Source organism: Ovis aries, chromosome 19 (genome assembly GCF_016772045.2).
Source record: "Ovis aries strain OAR_USU_Benz2616 breed Rambouillet chromosome 19, ARS-UI_Ramb_v3.0, whole genome shotgun sequence".
NCBI classification, from domain to species: domain Eukaryota; kingdom Metazoa; phylum Chordata; class Mammalia; order Artiodactyla; family Bovidae; genus Ovis; species Ovis aries.
In genome coordinates this window covers 57487953-57509223 of record NC_056072.1, presented here as the reverse complement: position 1 = coordinate 57509223, position 21271 = coordinate 57487953, and the positions used below count along the sequence as shown (strand labels likewise).

The window sequence follows — 21271 nt, the reverse complement described above, 5'->3', positions numbered from 1 at the left end:
CAGGTGGTGCCTCAGGGACACGGGTGCCCTGAGGCCCCTACTTGCCAGATCCATGTCACAGCTGCTGAGAGGGGAGACTCCCCAAGCCCTGCTCCACCTGCTCCCCCAGAACACCAAGATCTGGGCTGTCAGGTCCATGGAAGAATTTTTTAGGGAAAAGAAGTGTTTTATACTAGGAAACAGTGAAGGAGAGGCCATGGGTAGCACATATTCTTGGCAGCCAAATGTGGATTTTGTCTGATACTCTTAAGGAGCTGTGTTGGAAGGAATGACTTACTTTCATGAGACATATGTTCCATTTCCCATTTTGGTGCCTGAGATCTTGCATGCTTAAGCTCCTGGGCTGTAGGCACACAGTCCATTTCTATCTCCCTTGGGTTTAGCCTGAGTCTCCACCATCTCCCTCAGACCTGTGCTTCCTAGCAGACTCTCCCAAGTAGCATCAACAGATGTGAAGGGACCTCAGACCATGTTAGGCGGGGGAAGTGGGGCTACTTGCTTGAGTCCACAGTTCTTCCATCTAGGGCAGAGTCTCAGTGTCCTGCCTGCTGGTATCCTGTAGTGATGGGGGCTTCCTTCAGGGGCATGGAGGCAGCTCCTCATTTATATATCTCTCCTAGCTGCCCATACGTCTTGGTCTTGGATGAGGAAGGTGGCATCACCAACGACCACAAGGGCTACGTAGTCCACAAGTGGAGCTGGACTTCTAAGACGGAGACTTTACTCTCTCTGGAATACAAGGTAGGGGTAGGGAGCAGAGGTGGGGCATTAAGAGCCAGGAGGCTGCCTGTGTGACGGGAGCCCTGGCCTCTAGGAGCTTGTGATCTCATCCAGAGGTCCCTACGTTGATGGGCAGTAGCCCACGGTTGGCTGAAGTGAACTTTTCAGTTGCCTGCAGAAACTGTTGTACTGACCTTTCTTAGTAATATTCTTCCTATTGTATTTTTTATTATTAACAATGTTATGTTTTATAGTTTAAAATGTCATTTATTTTAGGAATTAACTGCTACAGTAGTTGATAGTTTTGTTTTTAATGTCTAATGTGGCAGTAAGAAAAGTTATATTATTTTGGCCCTCATCAGTGTTTGTTTTTGTAATTTATTATCTGTGACATAAAAAAAACCTGAGCATTAAAGGTAGCTGATAGACAAAAATCCTTTTTTCATTCTTTGGGTTGTTAAGCTATTCTTCAAAGATTTACTAAGTAATAAGTTAACGATGAATTACTAGTACTAAATAACAACTGACTTCATTAATTTACTAATAGAGCAAATTAGGTGCGCTTATCACTTTACCTATGGCAGAGTTTCTCATCCCTGGAACCACTGACATTGTGAGATGGGTAATTCTTTGTGATAATTGTGCATTGTAGGATATTTATCAGTATCATCCCAGATGCCAGTGATACCCACTCTCCTAGTTATGACAACCGAAAATATCTCCAGACAGCACCAAAGGTTCTCTGAGGGGCAAAAATCACCCATTGTTTAAAATCATCAACCTTGGGGATAGAAAGGTAGATTATACCCCTCAAGGAACTTAGAAGTCTAGGGGAATTATACAGGGTAGAGGAGGGTAAGCACTGTGAGACAGGGATTAGCTCGTGGGTTGGGATTCAGAGAAAGATCATAGAACATAGAATTCACCAAAGGTTAGAGTTACAGACAGAATCACTCTTGGAGTTTATGGTGGGGCTCACGCATCCTATCTCCTGCCCTTCCTGTTCATCCTCTAAATTGGCCACTAGATTCTCATTCTTATAAGCCAGTTCCTGTAGTCCATACCTTTGTTTAGAAACATTCAAGTCTTTGAACATGACTCACCTTTCCCACCCCATTGGCCTGAAATACATCTTCTCTCTCTGCCAATCCAAATCGTTCTTCCTTCAAAGCGCTACTCAGACTTCCTATCTTTGTGGCTCTCCAGTTCATGCCCATTTCTCTCTTCTTCCAGGGCCCACTGTCTGGATTAAAAGGTAATCCACACTGAAATGAGGAATTTGAGTCATTGGACAATTAGTTATGCAATGGAGAAGTTCTCAGTTGTGGCTGAATATCAGAATCACCCATGGCATTTTTAACAGACCCCAGACACAGCTGCAGAGAGATCCGGATTCATCTGGTCTGCCGTGGGTTCTGGATTTTGTAGTTTTCACAAGTCGTTTTATTGCTTGACCAGGTCCCAGCTCCCCAGTCCAGAGGTGTATTGTTATTGCCTTAATATTTAACATTTTGTAGTTGTGTGAAAAGTTTACAATTCAAAAAGATTGTAAGTTGCTTGCAAGCAGGCACCATATGTTATATGTCACTGTGGCCAAGTAGAGAACTGGGATGAGGATCCGAGGAGTCAAGTACTAATGTTTTGCTGAACCCTGGCTGTGCAGCTTTCTAAAAACCACTCAGCTTCTCTGAGTCTTCGTGTCTCGTCAGTACAAGATGGGTCACCAGAGCCTCCGTCCTCGCCTCACATTGCTTTTGTGAGAACTGAAACAGTGGTGGGCAGGGTGCTTTAACATCACCACGTGTTTCAGCAGTGTGTTTCAATTCATTCTTCTAGGCCCTAGAGCTGCATACACAAATGCACAGCAGAGTCTGGTGCAGTCAGGGGTGGCCTGGAAGACAAGGTGGCCTTGAGGTGTAACCCGAGTGTGCATACTGTAGATAGAGATAAGAAGGAGGGAAGGAACTCTGGGTAGAGGAATAGCGTCTCCAAAGTTAGGCATCGGTGCGGCGTTGTTAAAAGTTCACAGGTGCTTTTCATGCAAGAAAAGAAGCCAGGAGCTGTGTGTATCATGGGGTGGAGGCAAGAGGCATTGGATGTCAGGCCGAGGAGTTTGCATGCTGTCTTGAAGGCTGCAGTGGCTAGTTTGTTTCTGCCAAGATGTTTACCATTCCCAGCATTTTCATTCCTCTCTGAAAATCCATTTTCCTCCTGGTATCATTTCTCTCCAGCCTGAAGAACTTCCTTTAGCATTTCTTGAAATGAATATCTTCTGGCAACAAATTCTGTTGTTTTTCATGTGGAAAATGTTTTTATGAAAAAATATTTTTGTCGGGTATGGAATTCTGTTTGACGTCTTAAAAAAATTAGCATTTTAAAGATGTTCCATTGTGTCTGTCCTCCATAGTTTCTGATGAGAAATCTGTGGTCATTTAAATCATTGTTCATTTTCTCTAGCTGCTTTCAAGCTTTTCTGTTTTTGTTTTACAAGTTTGACTATGATGTGTCTGCATGTGGTTATCTTCGTATAAATTCTGTTTGGGGTTTACTGAGCTTCTTTAATCTGTAAATTCACATCTTTCATCAAATTTGGGAAGTCTTCTGCCTCTATTTAGGGGTGGGGGGAGTGCTCCAATCTCTTTCCATCTCTTCTGAGACTCCAATTACATGTATTTTAGAGCTTTTAAGATTGTCCTGAAGGTCCCTGAAGCTCTGCTGTTTTTGTTGTTGTTCAGTGTTTTTCTGTTTATTTTTCAGATTACATAAGTTACATGGATATATCTCCGAGCTCACTGACTTTATTCTGTCATTTCCATTCTGCTGTTGTGCTAATCCTGTGAGGGTTAGAAATTCCAGGTATTTATTTTCAACTCTGTAATTTCCATTTAGCTGCTTTTTATATTTTCTGTTTCTCTGCTGAGATTTCCTAATTTTTTTCATCATAAGTATATCTTTGTTTGCTTTACCGAACATAGTTAAATTAGCTGCTATAAAGCCTTGTCTGCTAATTTCAACATCTAGGACATATCAGACAGGATTGGTTATTTGTTGCCTTGAGAATGGCTCACACTTGACTGGTTCTTCACATGTTGAGTCGTTTTGGATTGCCGACATTGTGGATGTTATGTTTTGGAGTCTCTGAGTTCTGATGTGTTGATTGTTTTTGTTTAATAGGCAGTGGACTTGCTTAGAGTTATAGTGCAGACTTTGTCTCACCAGTAGTGGGCAGCAGCTCGAATCTCAGTTCAGTGTTCTCTTTCCCGGGAAGTCAGCTGCCTTGAGTCTGCACTGTTCACACATGGTCCAGGGATCAGCTAGAGCTGTGGCCTGGTTATTAATAACACCCAGGACTCTATTTCTCTATCCCTTCTGTAACTTTCTCCTTACTTTTCTGTGACTGTAGTTTGCCCCAGGTTCTGTCCTTTGGTTCTTTGAGCCAGAGAGAACTCATTCCATGTTGGTCGTTTTAAGTTTTGACTCAGGAATCTGCCTGCCTTTGCTCACCCTTAGGAGCCTTTGGATAGTTGTTTTGTTGTATTTTTTCCCGTCTCTGTGGGGGAAATCAACCTGGTAAGAGCTGACTCGGCTGTTGGATCCCTCCGTCTCCTTCACAGCTGCTTACAGGTTTGGGTTGGAAAGGGAAGGGTCAGTGGTGAAGAAGCATCCTTACTTTTTCTGCTAATCCCGCAAAGAGAAATAGGGATTCTTTTGTCTTCTCCGTGAAAGCAAGATTCTAACATAATAACCAGAAAGATCTGGTTCCCTCAGCCCCAGGCCGAGAGGGGTTTTGTGTTTTGCGGTGTGTCAGAAGCAGTAGGTGGGATAGCAGAAGCAGGGACCCACCGAGTCCTGGTTCCTTCATCCACAGGTGAACGAGCAAATGAAGCTGACGGTGCTCGGGCAGGATACCATGACGGTCACCTTCACCTCCATGAATGAGACAGTAACGCTCCCCATATCGGCCAGCAACTGTCCCCACGGGATATCGCATGATAAGCGGGTAAGGCTCATAGGCCAGTCACCCGGGGCTGAGCCCAGAGCATCTCACCCCATACAAGTCCTGGCCTCTTTCCCTGCCTAGTGGACTTCTGCTCACCATTCAGTGTCAGACTTCAGTACTGCCTTCTCTCTGAAACTTGTGTTGAGTGTCATTCAGGAGCCTCAGAATCCAGTGCAGACTAGCTTAAGCATGGGAAGAGACAGTGTAGGCTCAGTAAACTGAAAAGTCAATCTGTAGATAGGCAGCGTCAGACATGACTGGATCCAGGCCCTCAAAGGAGTCTGTAAGATCTCCCCATCCCCTCACTGCGCCCTCCTCTTTGTTGGCTTCGTTCTCAAGGAGTTTTTCTCACTTTATGGTGAGCAGATGGTCATGAGCCTCTCCGGGTTCGTTGTTCTTCCAGCTTTGGTTTTCCCAAGAGAAAAAGAACCTCTCTTTGCTGTGTGTTCCAGTAGAGGTGCCAACACTAACATCATTGGCTCCATCTGGTGCCCATGCCTGGAATGTTCTCTGTGGCCAGAAGTGTGTGATGCTCTCACTGGCCAGACTTGAGTGTCATGTCCAATCCAGGAGCTGAGGGGTATGATCAGTCCCTGGTATACCACTTGAGCAAATGAGTAGGCAGGAGTGTGTTCCTGAAGGAAGATTATGGTGCCTGTGTGTTGATCTCTCCACCACCTCTTTAACCTGTCCCAGGTAGAGCCCTCCTGTCCCCTTACTCAGCCCTCCCAGCCGTGATTCCCCTCATTCCAGCACTGCTTTATTTATAAGCCAGCCTTCTCTACTGAACTGGGGATTCCTACCTGTGTCTGTTGCCCCAGGACTCAGTGTGAGGACTGCTTTAGATGAAGTACTTGCTAAGGGGGCAGGTGAGACAGTGGCAGAGTCTGGAAACCCAGTTCTTCGTTCACTGGGTCTTCATGGAACCTCCTCGGTGCCTGGTCCATAGTATTGCGGAGAGATGGAGAGGATGAAGGGGACAAAGTCCCCGATCCCCCAGGAGTTTAAAGTCCAGAGGAGAACAGCTGACATTCGCTGTGAGACACTGGGGTAGCCAAGGACGCCTGGGGGCAGCAGCCACTGGCACTGCGCCCAAGGGATTGGCTTGCTTGAGTGGAAGCATGGGGACCACACCTCCCAGTGTTCCCTGGCCCAGTCCTGGTTCATACTTGTCAGCCCAGAAATTGTTAGTCCCATCCCTTTCACTCTTGGGTTTCCCCTGTGGCTCAGCTGGTAAAGAATGCACCTGCAGCGCAGGAAACCTAGGTTCGAGCCCTGGGTTTGGAAGATCCCCTCGAGAAGGGAATGGCTACTCACTCTAGTATTCTGGCCTGGAGAATTCCATGGTCTCTATAGTCCATGGGGTCGCAAAGAGTCAGACACGACTGAGCAACTTTCACTTTAGTTTCACTCTCAGAAGTGTCTCAGTTTCCCTTTCTGTGGGCACAGGCGAGGCAGACATTTGTTGGAGACCAGTGTTCTGGAGAATCCCAGGGACAGGGGGGCCTGGTAGGCTGCCGTCTATGGGGTCACACAGAGTCGCACACGACTGAAGCGACTTAGCAGCAGCAGCAGCAGCAGCAGTGTTATCTAAGCAAGATACAGAGAACACTTGTGTTTCTCCTGGAGGGATGCACTGCACTGTTTGTTCTTACGTTTTGGTAGCATTTCAACTTTTCTAATTGATTAGCTAATTCAATAAACATTAGAGTGCCTGCCAAGGATATTTAAGAGGCCTCACTCCTTCTTGTCTGTGAGATACGTTCAGTCTAATGGAAGGGGCAAAAGCGTCAGTGTGGTTGTGATGCAGCTTCACCGGCTTGGAGTAGGGGAGCGAGGGAAGCTGAGGGGCTGCTGACTTCTTTCAAGGGTCTCAGCAAGCAGCCGGGAAACTCAGATGCCTGTGACTTCAGCCTACACTCCCCACACCAAAGACCAAAGCAGCCTCAGGGTTTTAAGGCCCTCTGGGCTGAGACAAATGACTGTGCCGAGTGCTGAGGCCATTCTGTCAGTTTGGTCCCCTGTTCGTACTCTGAATGTCACTGTTGGGTGCCTAAGTACACAGAATGTATGCGGTCCCATGTCTGTATTTCTTGAAAACCTTTTTATACTGTATTTTTTAAATGTGCATTGACTTATCAAGGCAGTAGGTAATAGAAAAATTTTGTCCCTGTAAAATTGCAGTAATGCATCTTTTTTCTGGTACCCTTCTGTCTGATAATCTTTCAAATTTGGAACACAGCTGAGAACCACGATGTAAGCAGTTGAAGACCCTCATGAAACAGCCGAGAGAAGTCGCTCTGAAGTCCGCATACCAAACATGCCCTCTGGGCCTCGGAAAGCCCCACAGTCATTCACATCTTATGTTGCCTTAACTAAGTGCAGCCTTCATGAGCTACAATTAGAGGTCCAAAGCCTTGTGTTCCAACACGGTAGCTGTGAGTCACAGATGCCTGTTGAGCACTTGAAATGTGACAACTCGAGGCTGAGATGGGCTGGAAGTGAAAGCACACGCTGCATTTCAAAGACTCAGGATGGAAAGAGAATGTCACGGTTCTTACTGATCATTTATTTTGATTACATGTTGCAGTCATCATATTTTTGACATATTGTGTTAGATAAATATGTTATTAGAATTGATTTCATCTTCTGAGAACTTTTAATGTGGCTTCAGGAACATCCAAAACCACATGTGCAGCTTGCCTCATATCTCTAGCAGATCTGCAGCAGGAACCTAAAGGTGGGATTCCCACGGCAGGAGGCTTGCAGAGGCGGACTGTGCAGGAGGGAGCCGAAAGCTGCTTGTTAACAAGTACGCTGTGACGCTTTCTTCTAAACTATAAAAGTATGACAGCACATTTACAGGAGATCTGAAAAATACAGAACAAACTTACATACAGTTCTACTATAGATTAGTTATTTTTTAAGTAGAGGAATTAAGATTTTAGTTGGAGTTTCAATATGAAACTCAAAAATTAGCAGAATTAATAGATTGGAAAAAGTAGAAGGATACAGTAGACATGAAGAGCACTATGAACCGATTCAACGTACTTAGGATTTAGATATACAGTTTTCACACAACAGCAGGGTATAAATTCTACTTAAGTTCCCATAGACTCTAAAGTAGGAAACACTGGAACATACCCAGCAACATAAAGCAAGGTAGAAAACTTTCATGGTCTAAAGGCACTGAAATCAGATACGGACGTCATAACTCAAAACACATAACTGTCTTGGGGACATTTAGTGTAGGGATAAACAGGCAAATACATTAAGACAGCTTCTGAAAACCACTGCATTCTGGGTGATAGTCTAGGTGTTAATGTTGACAGAGGAAACTGACGTGCCCTGAAGCGTCCTCGTCGCAACCCCTTCTCTTTGAGAATGCAGGGTGGTGTACTGGATTTTACAACCTTCTGACCAGAAAAACGACAAATGAGGAACTATCAAGCTTATTGTGGGAAGCAGGATTTCCAAATGTCAAGCCTCGCTTGCAGGTTAAGCATCTCGATATTTTTATGTGAAATCTTGAGAGAGAGAGCCTTGTCTAGGAGGGGGCCTCGGGCCATCTCATCTACCATCCCTTCCTGGGTCTCAGATTCCCCATTTGTATAGTGATGTGTAAAGGCCCACCCAACTTTCCCACACTTCTTTCCTGGGATTTTAAAATTCAGTTCAGCTCCATCAGAGGTGTGTGTGTGTGTGTTTGTGTGTGTGATTTTAAAATTCAGTTCAGCTCCATCAGAGGTGTGTGTGTGTGTGTGTGTGTGTGTGTGTGTGTGTGTGATTTTAAAATTCAGTTCAGCTCCATCAGAGGTGTGTGTGTGTGTGTGTGTGTGTGTGTGTGTGTGTGTATTTGGGGCTACCTGTCACCCAGCAGCAAACCTGTAGTCATCTAGGGAAGCTGAGGGATGCGGGTAAGGTGGCCTCTTCCCTCACAGTCCCTGTCACTGGAAAACTTGTTAAATGGTTCCCCAGACACGCATTACCCTGGAAGGAACCACCCATCAGAGTGACAGGCAGAGTGGCAGTCCCAGATTTTATGGCCCTGCAGTCAGGCTCCTCACTAAATATTTCTATCAAGGCAGCACTTTGGAAGCAAGGAAATGCCTCATTTTAAATGCTTTATTCACCCAGTACTGCCTCAAATGCTTTTTGGAAGCAGACTGGGTATAAATTAAAAATAAATAAAATTAGCCCAGAGACAGAGGTTGGGACCAACCATCAGAAGGATGGTTGAGGCTTTGCTGTTAATTGGGGCATTCTTTACAGAAGCCTTGCCTGCAGGACAAAAAGGGACACGTAGCTGACGTCACTGTTCTTCAAAAATCTGTCCACCGCCCACCCTGTTCTCTACTTGAGGCTTCAGTTCTTCAGGGGAAAAATTGCTTCCCACCTCCTCTGTGTGAAGTGGGAGATACAGACATCATGGACCCTGCTTCAGGGGACTGGTGCAGTTTTAGGGATAAAGGAAAATGTGATCAGAATCCAGGGCAGGAAAGCCAGGAATGAGCAGGTGTGCAGGCTCAGCGTGGAGAGTGATTACTGCTGGCTTAGCAAGTCGGCCAGGACTTCCTGGAAAAAAAGTCAGACACTGATTGCATGAACTCCAGAAGCTGAGCCTCGATCCACCCCAGCAGAAGCAGAGATGGCCTCAACTTGCCTCCCAGGAGCCTTGGAGCCAAGGTGGCCCTTTGCAGTAATCCCAAACTGAGCTAGAGACCTGGCCTGGCGCCCATGGGTACCAGTCAGTCTATGGAACCTGGCACACGGTGGCCTCCCAGCTGCCAGCAGGGTGAAAGGGTTCTGAGGGTCATACAGGCAGCAGAGGCTCCCGAGAGGCATTTGGCCATCCAGTTATTCCTAATACAACAAGCATAAACTGAGCGCCTCCTGTGTGCTTGGCTCCCAGATACAAGGGAGACCAAGAGCCGACGCTTGTCCTCCAGGAGGTTGGAGTCTGGCTGGGGAGACAGGCTCCCATGCAGCTGATCACAAAGGGCTACCTAATCTCTGTCTTACCCCATAGAGAGCACAGTGGGGGTCCAAGGCAAGGAACAGTTCTGCCCAGAGCAACCAGCATCCCTGGGGGAGGGGGACATTTGAGGCAGGTTGAGTCAGCTTGCAGGAATTCGCTGGGCCGAGGGGACAAGGTGGGTCCCCTGCAAGGACAGCACATCCTCTGTGCCGGGCCACGCCTGTGGTCACTGGACCGGGCAGACGGCTCCCGGTGGGGCTGCTGCTGATGCCCTTCCCTCGGCCTCTCCCTAGATAACCCGCAGAATCAGCACCGTGGACGAAAAGATATCTAAGATGAGCCGGGCCCTGGCAGAGATCAAGAGGCGGTTTCAGAAGACAGTGTCCCAGTTCATGAACTCCATCCTGCTGGCGGCAGGTAGGGAGGCAGAAACGAGGGTGCAGTCCTGTCCCAGGGCTTCCCAGATCCTGGGCCACCTTCAGGTCACCTCCAAGGACAGCTCTTCACCACCCCTGGGAGATGGCGCAGCAGGATTCCCCATTAGTGATGGGATGACGAGGCTCAGAGTGGGGAAGGAGCTTCCTCAGGGCTGCTCAGCTGATAATGGCGGCCTTTGCCAACCTCAGCTTCTGAGAGCTCTCTGTGCGTCTTTATGTCTCCACGTGATTGCTTTTTTCCTGGGTTTCTCTTGGTCTTTCTGTTGCTCTCTCTGTCCTCACACCCACCCACACAGGTTCACTTTTTGGCTCCATCTCCCATATCGCCCATCATCCACGTGTACCTCCTGTTCCTCCCCTTGTTGAAGGTCTTGGTAGAAGAGAGGAAAACAGCCAAGTCACCAGGCTGACCCTATCAGGCCTGTGGAGTCTCCAGGGCTGGCTGGCCTCGAGACCCCTCCCACGTCTGAGCTCTCTTCCTCACTGCTCATGGGCCTGGGTATGAAGAAACATTGATTCTCCCACCCCATGCCATCCCCTGGCTGGGCACACAAGGGCTGTGATGCCCCCCACAGCCTCCCTGGGGAGTTGCTCCTTCTCCCCAGATACTCAGTTCAGCTATGCCCTGCCTCTGGAAAGCCTTCCTGTGCCTTCTGGCAGACTGTCACGCACTCCTCTGGGCTCCCACAGCACTTTGTCCACGCTCCAATCATAAGTCTTCCCACCTAGCATTATGGATATTTCTTTGCTTTCCCACCCCTGTCCCCAACTCCTGCTTGGAGCTCCCAGAGGCAGGGAGCCCTGTGCAGGATCATCTTTATGCCCGACATTGAGGAAGCGTTTGGTAAGTGAATGAAGAAATGGGAGGTCTCTGGCCAGTCTAGTAGAGAAAACAAAAGACAGTCAGTACAGCAAATAACAGAGCTGGAGGCACCGGGACCAGCGGGACACGTTGGGCACCCAGCCTCTACACTGAGCACTGTGAGAACTCAAAGCTGAGCGAAACACAGGCCCACGGGGCAGGAGGGATCAGAGCGGGGTTCTTGACAGAGGGCCAGAATCGAGGTGATGTGTTCCTCCATTCGGCTGGCTCTGAGTGGCCCGCCCCCCGCACCGGGGTGGGAGCACTGGGCCAGACGACAGTAGTGGGGGCAGTCCTGCATCAGATTCCAGGGAGTGCAGGCCGGAGAGGAGCGGCGAGCGTGCAGCCTCAGAGAAGGCACGGTGGCCAGGGGAGCAACCCCAGGGTCCTCTGTCCACAGGCCTGTTCACCATCAAATACCCAGTAAAGGAAGAGGCGGAAGGCAGTCGGACCAGACTGAAGTCCGGGCTCTTCCCCGAGCGCAGCACCAAGCTGAGTCTGTACTCCGGAGATACGCTCTTGCTACGGTCGCAGTCAGCCCGACCCGAGTCCTTGATTGAAGGGCCTTCAAAGGAAGAGCCTGAGTCGGCTCCTGCGAGCCCCACGCGGAAGAAGCCCAGCAAGTTCCACACCAAGGCCGTGGCTCCACGCAGGTGGGCTTCATGTGTCAGATGCTAAGAGGGGTAGGAGGCTCACAACGGTGGACAAACCCGAGGGAGAAAAGACAGAAGAGAGGCCTGTGAGCAGCTAAAATATCTTAGATGGGGATAAAGCCTGGGAAGAAAGTAGAAAGGGTTAGAGCATAAGCTGGCAAGCTACGGCCAGGGCTGAAGTCTGACCCCCCACTGCCTGCTTTGTTTATGGGCTAGCGAAGAATCATTTTTATGTTTTTAAATGCTTAGGAGGAAAAAAATCAAAAGAGTTTTCTGTGACATGTGAAATGATAGGAAATTCCAATGTTAGGACCCAAGAGTAAGGTTTACTGGGACATGCCCACGCCCACTCATCCATCTGTGGTCTGGAGTCACTTTCCTGTGAGGACAAAAATGGTGCGTCACTGTAACTGAGGCCACCGGCGCTGCAAAGACTAGGATGCTTACCGTCCGGTAAAAGGCCAGCCAGCCCCAAGCATGGAGAGTGACTGGGAAGGGGGTGGGATGTGTTCCTCTAGCTAGACAGTCGGGGAAGCAGCTCTGAAGAGATATGTTAATAGAGGCCTGAAGGATTAGAAACAAGGATGGGGAAGGAACATGAGGCAGAGGACGAAACAAGCACAGGGACTTTGAGACAAGAACGAGTCTGGTGTGAGTGAGGGAAAGAGAGGAGACCAGGGTGGAGCATCGTGAGGAACGCGGGAGAGGGACACAAAGTCAGCACAGAAAGGCAGGCAGGAGCCGGGCCAGGCGGACCCGTGAGCCTCAGACGAAGCTGTTCTGCAACTGTGAGGCAGGAAGTGACACCATCTGATTGATGAGGTTTCAAGAAAACTTAGAAAAATGCATAGGATCAAGGTATCTCATATGCTTTAAGAATTTTTATAAAATACAGAAAAATGAAAAAAAATCCTAAGTGTTTAGCTTAGTGTGTATCTGTAAGTGAGCATACCCCATCAGCCCCAAGAAATAGAATTTCCCTTTAGTGTTTATTTTTTAACTTATTTCAACAGAACCGTTCAGTATGTATCCTTTTGGGTCTGGCGTCTTTTGCTCAATGTTACACTGTGAGATTTATCCATGTTGTTCTGTGTGGCAAAATTCTGCCTCTTTTCATTGCTATATAATAATCTATTGTCGGATTACACTAAAAATTTTGTACATCCTAATGTTGACGAATATTTAGTTGCTCACCATTTGGGTAATGACAGACCATGCCGGTGTTTGCGTATGCCCTTCTTTCTGGCTGGGACATTCCTGGATGTGAAGTTGCTGTCACAGAGCATGTGCATGTCTTCTAGATCCTGTAGGTCCACAGCGACTGTCCATTTTATTTTACGAGGATCTGTTTTCATTCCAATCCCAAAGAGGGGCAATGCCAAAGAATGTTCAAACTGTCATACAGTCGCTCTCATTCCACACGCTAACAAGATTATGCTCAAAATGCTTCAAGCTAGGCTTCCACAGGATGTGAACTGAGAAATTCCAGATGTACAAGCTGGGTTTAGAAAAGGCAGAGGAACCAGAGTTCAGATTAGCAGCATTTGTTGAATCATAAAGCAAGAGAATTCCAGAACAACATCTACTCCTGCTTCATTGACTATTGTTAACACCTTTGATTGTGTGGATCACTGCAAACTGCAGAAAATTCTTTAACAGTTGAGAATACCAGACCACCTTACCTGTCTCCTGAGAAACCTCTATGTGGGTCAAGAAGCACCAGTTAGACACAGACATGGAACAACTGAGTGGTTCTAAATTGGGAAAGGAGTGCAATAAGCTGTATGTCGTCACCTTGCTTATGTAACTTCTATGCACAGTACATCATGTGAAATGCTATGCTGGATAAATCACAAGCTTTAATTAAGATTGCTGGGAAAAAATATCAACGGCCTCAGTTATGTAGATGATACCACTCTAATGGCAGAAAGTGGAGAAGAACTACAGAGCCTCTTAATGAGGGTGAAAGAGGAGAGTGAAAAAGTTGGCTTAAAACTCAGCATTCAAAAAACTTAAGATCATGGCATCCGGTCCCATCATGGCAAATCGATGGGGAGACAATGGAAACATGACCGATTTCATTTCCTTGGGCTCCAGAATCACTGCAGATGGCGACTGCGGCCATGGAATTAAAAGACGCTTGCTCCTTGGAAGAAAAGCTACGACCAGCCTAGACAGCATATTAGAAAGCAGCACATTACTTAGCTGACAAAGGTCCGTCTAGTCAAAGCTATGGTTTCTCCAGTAGTTGTGTACAGATGTGAGTGTTGAGCCATAAAGAACACTTGAGTGCCAACGAATTGATTTTTTTTGAATTATGGTGCTGGAGAAGACTTTTGAGAGTCTCTTGGACTGCCACGAGATCAAACTAGTCAATCCTAAGGGAAATCAACCCAGAATATTCATTGGAAGGACTGATGTTGAAGCTGAAGCTTCAATACTTTGGCCACCTGATGCAAAAGGCCAAGTCATTGGAAAAGACCATGATGCTAGGGAAGACTGAAGGCCAATGGAGAAAGGGATGACAGAGGATGAGATGGTTGGATGGTATCACCGATTCAATGGACATGAATGTGAGCAAACTATGGGAGATAGTGAAGGACTTGGGAGCCTGGTGTGCTGTAGTCCATGGGGTCACAAGAGTCAGAAACAGCTTAGCCACTGAACAGCAACAATTGAATCTTTACCATTATCCTGTTGAGTAGAACTCTCCAAACTCATGGCTTCACGTAATTTTTGTTCTGTTGGGATGGAGAAATAACCAAAATAAATAGGCAAAATGTGTATCGTTTTGGATTGTGAGCAGTGCTAAGGAACATAGGCAAGGCCAGGGGCCATTTGGTGGTGGTGGAAGGACGCAGTTCCTAACAGGACGGTCAGAGAAGGTGTTGCTGAGGTGACATTTGCACAGAGACATGAAGAAGGGGGGTGTCTGGGGGTGAAGCCAAGTAGGCAGCAGGGACGGCAGGAGCAAAGGCCCTGAGGTGGGAGGGTGAAGAAAGGCCAGAGCGGCTGGTGCAGCGAGCAAAGGTGAGAATGTTGGAGGAGAATAAGGGGCTGAGAAAGGAGCCGGATCAAGCACGGGCTGGGAGGGCATCGCAGGGACTTTGGCTTTTATCCTGTGCAGATGGGAGCTGGAAGAGAGGAGTGACATGGTGTGACTTGGCTCTTAAACGTTTTTTAATTAGAGTGTAATAGATTAATGGGCTTCCCTGCTGGCTCAGTGGTTAAGAATCCAGCTGCCAGTGCAGGAGATGAGGATTCAATCTCTGGGTCAAGAAGATCCCCTGGAGGAAGAAATGGCAACCCACTCCAGTATTCTTGCCTGGGAAATGCCACGCACAGAGGAATCTGGTGGGCTACAGTCCATGCAGTCACAAAGAGATACGATCTAGTGACTACGTATAACAGCGCAGTTGATTAATAACCTTTCAGGCGCACAACAAACGCACACACACATTTTCAGGTTAGTTTCCTTAAAAAATATTACGGAATTACAGGTTATTGCAAAATACCGAGTAGAGTTCCCAGTGCTATAGGATAGTCCTTGTTGTTTATCTTTTGTATGTACACGCGTGTGCAGTCGCTCTTTGTAACCCCGTGAACTGTAACCCACCGGGCTCCGCTGTGCATGGAATTTTCCAGGCAAGAATCCTGGAGTGGGTTGCCGTTTCCTCCTCCAGGGGATCCTCCCAGCCCAGGGACTGAACCCATGAATCTGTGTCGACAGGCAGATTCTTTACCACTGGGCCACCTGGGAAGCCCCGTTTTATGTACAGTAGTGTGTGTATGTTCATCCCAAGCTCCTAATTTATCCCTTGACACTCTTTTCCCCTTTGATAATCATAAGTTGTCCATGTCTGGATGTGACTTGGTTAAGAAGTGAAGTGAAAGTCACTCAGTCGTGTCCAACTCTTTGCGACCCCATGGATTATAATAGAGTCCATGGAATTGTCCAGGCCAGAATACTGGAGTGGTCAGCCTTTCCCTTTTCCAGGGGATCTTCCCAACCCAGGGATCGAACCCAGGGCCCCCGCATTGCAGGTGGATTCTTTACCAGCTGAGCCACCTGGTTATAACAGGATAATTGAAAGACCCATTAGGAGGCACTTGCAGGCAGCCACACAAGAGCAGTTGAAGGTTTAGGTGTGTTCCTAGAAGTGTGGGCAGGGAAAGTGGTCGCATCCTCAATTTGTTTTGAAAGTAGAGTGGACAAGCTTGCTGATAGACTGGATGGGACATGAGATATGTGAGAAAGAAAGGTGTTCAGGATGATTCTAGAGTCTGTTGGATGGATGGATTCCCTTGTGAATACCGCTTTGCACCAGAGGAAACTGAGGCACAGAGAGGTCAGGGGCCCCCTTGAAGGCAGAGCTGCACAGTAGTGGTGGAGGCCAGGCTAGAACTGCCTGGATCTCGACTCCAGCTCTGCGGCCACGTGGCCTTTGTCCACCTGGATCTGGGACTGGGCTGCTGGAGCCTGCGCCCCGCCCACTGAGTGCCACCTGCTTGTTCTTCCTGGCAGAGCGAAGGCCAGAGAGGTTCGCAGCCCCACCAGGTGGGCGGCCTCACTCTCCGACTGCCCCCTGGTGCTGCGGAAGCTCATTTGCAAAGAGGACATCCGGGCCGGCTGCAGGTGCTTGGTGCGGGCGCCCCTGGTGTCCGACGTGGAGCTGGAGCGCTTCCTGTCAGCGCCCCGAGACCCCAGCCAGGTGCTGGTGTTTGGGGTCGTGTCAGGCCAGAACCCCACCAGGTCGGGGCAGCTCCAGTGGCTGCTGGACGTGCTCTACAGCCACCGGCAGCAGGGCCGCGCCTCTCCCTGCATCCAGGTGAGTCCCATGCAGGCCCAGGAGGCGGGTGGAGGGGACGCCCCCGGGGCTGCGGTGCGCTGGGCCTCTGACTGAGCGCCCAGGGGCCCTGTTCCCTCGCCTTTCCCCTGGGCCTTCGAACACGCTCTTCCTACCCTCTCCCACTCATCCTGCTGTCCCCAAGGAATGTCACCACTTGAGGTGGGGGCCTGTTCTGACCTTGAGACCCATCAGGGTGCTGACGGTTTTTCCGGGCCACAAGCTGCACATGGTGGTCACGCACTAGACCATTTAGAGGAGCCGTGCCCGCCATGGAACCCTCAGGGCTCTGGAGCATTCGTGGCCGAGCACCCCAGTGTGGGTCCTGCGCCCAGGGGGTCACTCATGGCAGCCCTGGCGAGGGCCGTGAGAGGACAGGGCCTGTAGGATCCCAGAACAGGGCCACCCGCCTCAGGGTCATCCCATGGCTCCCAGGAAGAGAGGCTTTTGCTGGTGGGTGAGCCTTCCCACTGGAGGCAGCGGCCTGTGCGATGGTGGGTAGGGAGTGGCTGCGCCAGGTTCCAGCTCACTGTGCTTGAAGTCCCAGGGGTCAGTCAGTCAGGCGTGCCTGGAATCCACCCACCCCTTTCTGCAGAGTTGTTCCCAAGTCTTGGCTGTTCCCGGCAGGGTTGGCACGCTCCACAGGGTGACCTCGTCCTCAGACCACGGGGAGCAGAGGGCCCAGGTGTGAGCACATGTGAGCACGAGTGCTCCGCGTCCTCCTGCTGACTGCCTGCAGAGCCTCGGTGCCCTGGGCCCTCTCTTCCTCCAGCTGCAACCCGGATGCTAAGTTTCCACGTATGCGCTGGGGATGCCCCTCCAGCCCTCTTCCCTGGGGTGCCACCTCCCTGACCCCTGAGTGTCCCCCCTCGGGTCTGCACGCCAGCCAGGGCTCAGGCTTGCCAGTGGAACCTTTCTGATCAGATGCCGGAAGACTTCCTAGGGGGCTCGTACATGAAAGCCACGTGTATCTTCTGGAGCCAGCTCCAGTTTCGTTAGATCCCATGAGCATTATTACCGAGTACCTGCTCTGCATCTGCCCATGTATGGGTATCATCCCTGGCCATGTGGGAGATTAGCATTGACTTTAGTTTATCTCAGGGCTATTCGTTGTTCACGAATAATTGTCTGGAAGTCCAGGAAGGCGTGGGGGCCCAGTGTGGGCAGTGTGAATGGTACAGGTCTGGCTCGAGGTGAGTGAAGCAGGGCAGGAGTGAGCGGCGGGATTTAAGGACAGAGGACAGGCCTGGGATGGTGTTGGATCTCACGGGGACTCTGGTTCCACCATTCTGGGGTCTTCGGTTAAGGCAGAAATGTTCCCTGATGTTCCTCTGCTCTGATAGTTAGAATCCTGGGTGCGGTTTCACATTTTAAACTGAAAGGGCAGACAGGATAGCTAGGGGCACCTGGAACAAAAGACAGATAAAATCAGAAGACATCACATTACACAGCAGTCATATCAATGGATCTGTGGCATCCAAGGAGGAGAGGAGAGAGACCAGCTTTACTCTGGACTGACCAGGCTGTACCCAGAAGTATACGTTCAGTTCAGGTTCTGGCTGGACTGGATGACGGGGAGTGTTCAGAGAGGCAGCCAGCCAGCGTAGATAGATCGAGGAGGAGTCCTGGAAAGGGGGACCCCCAGGAACAGGACCCACCTGCAGATCTCTGCAGGGCTTCTCCCAGGTAAAGGGGAGAAACAAATCCTGCAGACCCCAGGAGGCTGGCTCGTGGATGTCACATGGTGTGAGCAGTCATGTTTGCAATGACCTTCACCAGTAGAGGGCTCTGAATGGACCCAAGACATCCTCTGGGGATGGTCAAGGGAGGGGTCAAGGGACGGTCACAGCAGGGGCTCAAGGGCCCTTGGGCAGGAGTTAGAGGGGGGCTGTGGTTCGTGGCTCGGGGGAGCCCAACTTGGCTGAGAACACGGGAAACCCAGTGCATCTCCTTGGCATGGGGGCGACAGGCGCTGCTTTCTCTCTCGGCAGTGCCGGCACGACCCCTATCGCCTGCTGCGCTACGACCTGGATGGCCCGCTGCAGAGGGACCCGCCCCTGCTGGTGAAGAAGTACGCTGTGATGCAGGGCATGATTCTGGTGAGGCAGGGCCCAGGGCCGCCCGCTGCCCACCACCCTGGCCTCTGCAGCCGCTACCCTCGCAGAATCACAGGCGTAGGGGCCAGGCCAAGGCCCAGAGAGCAGCACAGACCGAGAGGCCCCCAGCACATTGAGCCGGGGCTGCAGCCTGGACCCTCGTCCCCTGAACCCAGCCTCCCACCCCAGGCTGACCCCACATGTCCCCATCCCAGGAGGCTGAGGGGCAAGGGATGCTTCACCCAAAGAAACAAATCCTCTTCACCTGTTTACTTTTAAGTACTGTTTTTCTAAATACAGGATATCGTATAAGCATGCGTATTCGTTGTAGAGATTTTGGAAAATGCAGTTTAGAAAAAGAATCACTCTATCATCACCCCCAGATGGCCTCATTGTTCGCACTGGGTGCCTGCCGGCACCGGCGCTATGGGGAGCCCTGGGGCATACCCTGCTGTCATTTTGGTATCTGGCCTGTCCAAGAATGTTCTGACTTTGAGATCCTGCTTTTTAATTATGATTTTTACCTGCAGCACAAGAATCTATTTCTCTACTTGTGTTCCTTCTGTTGAATGTTTGTTTCCTTGTTGGTTTGGGCTGCAACAAACAGGTACCCTTGCATAGAAACCTCAGACAGGCCTCTCTTGTTGAGACTGACACACAGAGGGTTAGGGGTTCAGAGAACAGTAGGAGAAACTACGTTTCCTGCCCTCAGGGGGCCCCCGACCGCCAGGACCAGATGATCAGCGATACGGGATAAGTGGCTTAGAGGCAGAGCAGGTCGGGGGCCTCTGAGAAGAAAGACACTTTCTCGCCCCAGGGCTCTGCGAAGGGGCATTTTAGCCGGTCAGGCCTGCAGGGAGCAAAGGCTGGGACGGTGAGGCCGCCCTCTGACCCAGAGGTCTGGCTAGGGAACAGGCTCAGCCACACTCACTGGGGCACTTGGGCAAGAGCACACCCTTCCCTGGAGCCACCAAAGGGAGGCTCGGATCCGGGAACAGGCCCTGAGAGCCAGCGGCCCATCCTGAGATTTAGTGCCGAGGGCAGCTTGCACTGTGTCCTTCTTGTGTGTCAACAGATGTTCGCTGGGGGAAAGCTACTCTTTGGGGGCTGCGTTTTGAACGGCTATGGCTTCAGCAGGCAGAATCTGCTGAAACAGATCTTCCAGGCTCGACAGGACTGCAAGATGGGCTACTTCCTGCCTGAGAACTACAAATTCAGGTAAAGCATGAAACGTGTGGGGTGAGGGTTGGGCGCAGAGCAGGGTGGCTGGGAGGGAGGGGCTGGCGCTGTGGGAGGTGCCTGGGCCCCCCTTGGCGCAGGAGGAACAAACAAAGGTAGGTGTCTCGGTGGCAAGAGGGTATCGCCTGGTCCAGGGACAAGCCTGGGGTTATGACGCTGCTGACGATGGTATTGGGAGTCTGCACGGATTCTTGAGTGCTCGGGCAGCACCTGCCTAAGAAGCATTGCCTGCCCGCCATCACGGGCCTGCCTCTGACTGCGCCCCCAACGTGCTGAGTCCGGTAGCCCGCACCTCCTACCAGGCCCTCAGTTTTCTAGGAGTCCTGACGCCAGTGTCTCCCCAGGGCGCTGAGTTTGGGCTTTATCAGAATGTCTGCCTGACCCTAAAGAGGTCTGGGGAGAAATCCACTCCTGGAGGGACCTGGAGGTCAGGCCGCGACCCCAGAATCCTGGAATGCTTAGTGGGGAAGGCAGGAGCTGGAGGAGCCTGTGGAAGGGCAGACGCTGACGGTGTGGAGAGGAACGTTGTGGCTGAAACTCAAAGTGGGGGGCTTGGAGGTCCTTGGAGACAAGCTCATCGGGAATCCCAGGTGAAGGGAAGATGGAGGCAGAGGGGCTGCGAGGTCTAAGTAAAAATACGCCGAGACCGAACGAGGAGGGGAGACACGGCTGGAGGGGCCAAACAGAAGATGAGCCAAGCCATGGGCGGAGGCCCTTTCAGAAATGCTCAGAAGGCCGGCCCTCCACTGAGGGGTGTTGGAGCTGCCAAAGACTGTTACACAAGGGATAGCCGTCCTCAAAAGGATGAGCTACAGAGGGAGACGTTGCCTACGCCTGCGATAGAAAGGAGCGGGGGAGGCAGCAGAAAGACCACCTCTCTGTGCGATCTGGGCCAAGCGCTCAGGCTCCCTGGGCCTCTGCTTGTGTGTCTGTCAAGTGGGAAGGTGAGGGGAAGCGCGCTGCGCCCTGTCCTGGACGGCGGCGGCCAGACGCTCCCCAGCGTTTCCTGAGAGGCTGCACGCGACGGTGCCCGGTGCTGCTGGTAGTGCTAAAATGAGCGCCAGGTCCCTACTTTGCTGTGTTTAAGGGCCCTGGAGGGAACCGGTGTCATGCTTACCACACTTTCTGAGAAATGATGGGGAAGTCATACAGGTGTGCGCTCATGGGTGCGTACTCACACACAGCCCCTCCCACCTGACCCCCCCGCCCCGCCCCCGCAACATGCACACAGTCCGGGTTCTTGCAGTTGGAAAGGGGCAGATTCCTGAAAATATTAGAAACCAGTAGGACGCCTCCTAATTCTCAAAAGGCCTGTTAACGTTGACAGTTTTAAAGCACTCAGGGGCAAAGGGAATGGAATCTCTACCAGGAGATGTTGCCATAACAACAGTTCCTACTGTCTGTATCTGCGAAACAAATCACCCCAGCTTAGCTGTGTG

General features: G+C 50.4%; 1 protein-coding gene across 1 annotated transcript in view; it reads left to right on the top strand.

Annotated features, from left to right (window-relative positions):
- C19H3orf20 (chromosome 19 C3orf20 homolog) overlaps positions 1 to 21271 on the top strand; it is a 61795-nt gene that overhangs the window by 31099 nt on the left and 9425 nt on the right. Inside the window, exons 7-13 of the mRNA XM_042236434.2 lie at positions 621 to 741; positions 4589 to 4720; positions 9992 to 10115; positions 11398 to 11650; positions 16176 to 16479; positions 18489 to 18596; positions 19669 to 19811. Coding sequence (XP_042092368.1) covers positions 621 to 741; positions 4589 to 4720; positions 9992 to 10115; positions 11398 to 11650; positions 16176 to 16479; positions 18489 to 18596; positions 19669 to 19811 — 1185 coding nt within the window. The remainder of the gene's footprint in view (positions 1 to 620; positions 742 to 4588; positions 4721 to 9991; positions 10116 to 11397; positions 11651 to 16175; positions 16480 to 18488; positions 18597 to 19668; positions 19812 to 21271) is intronic.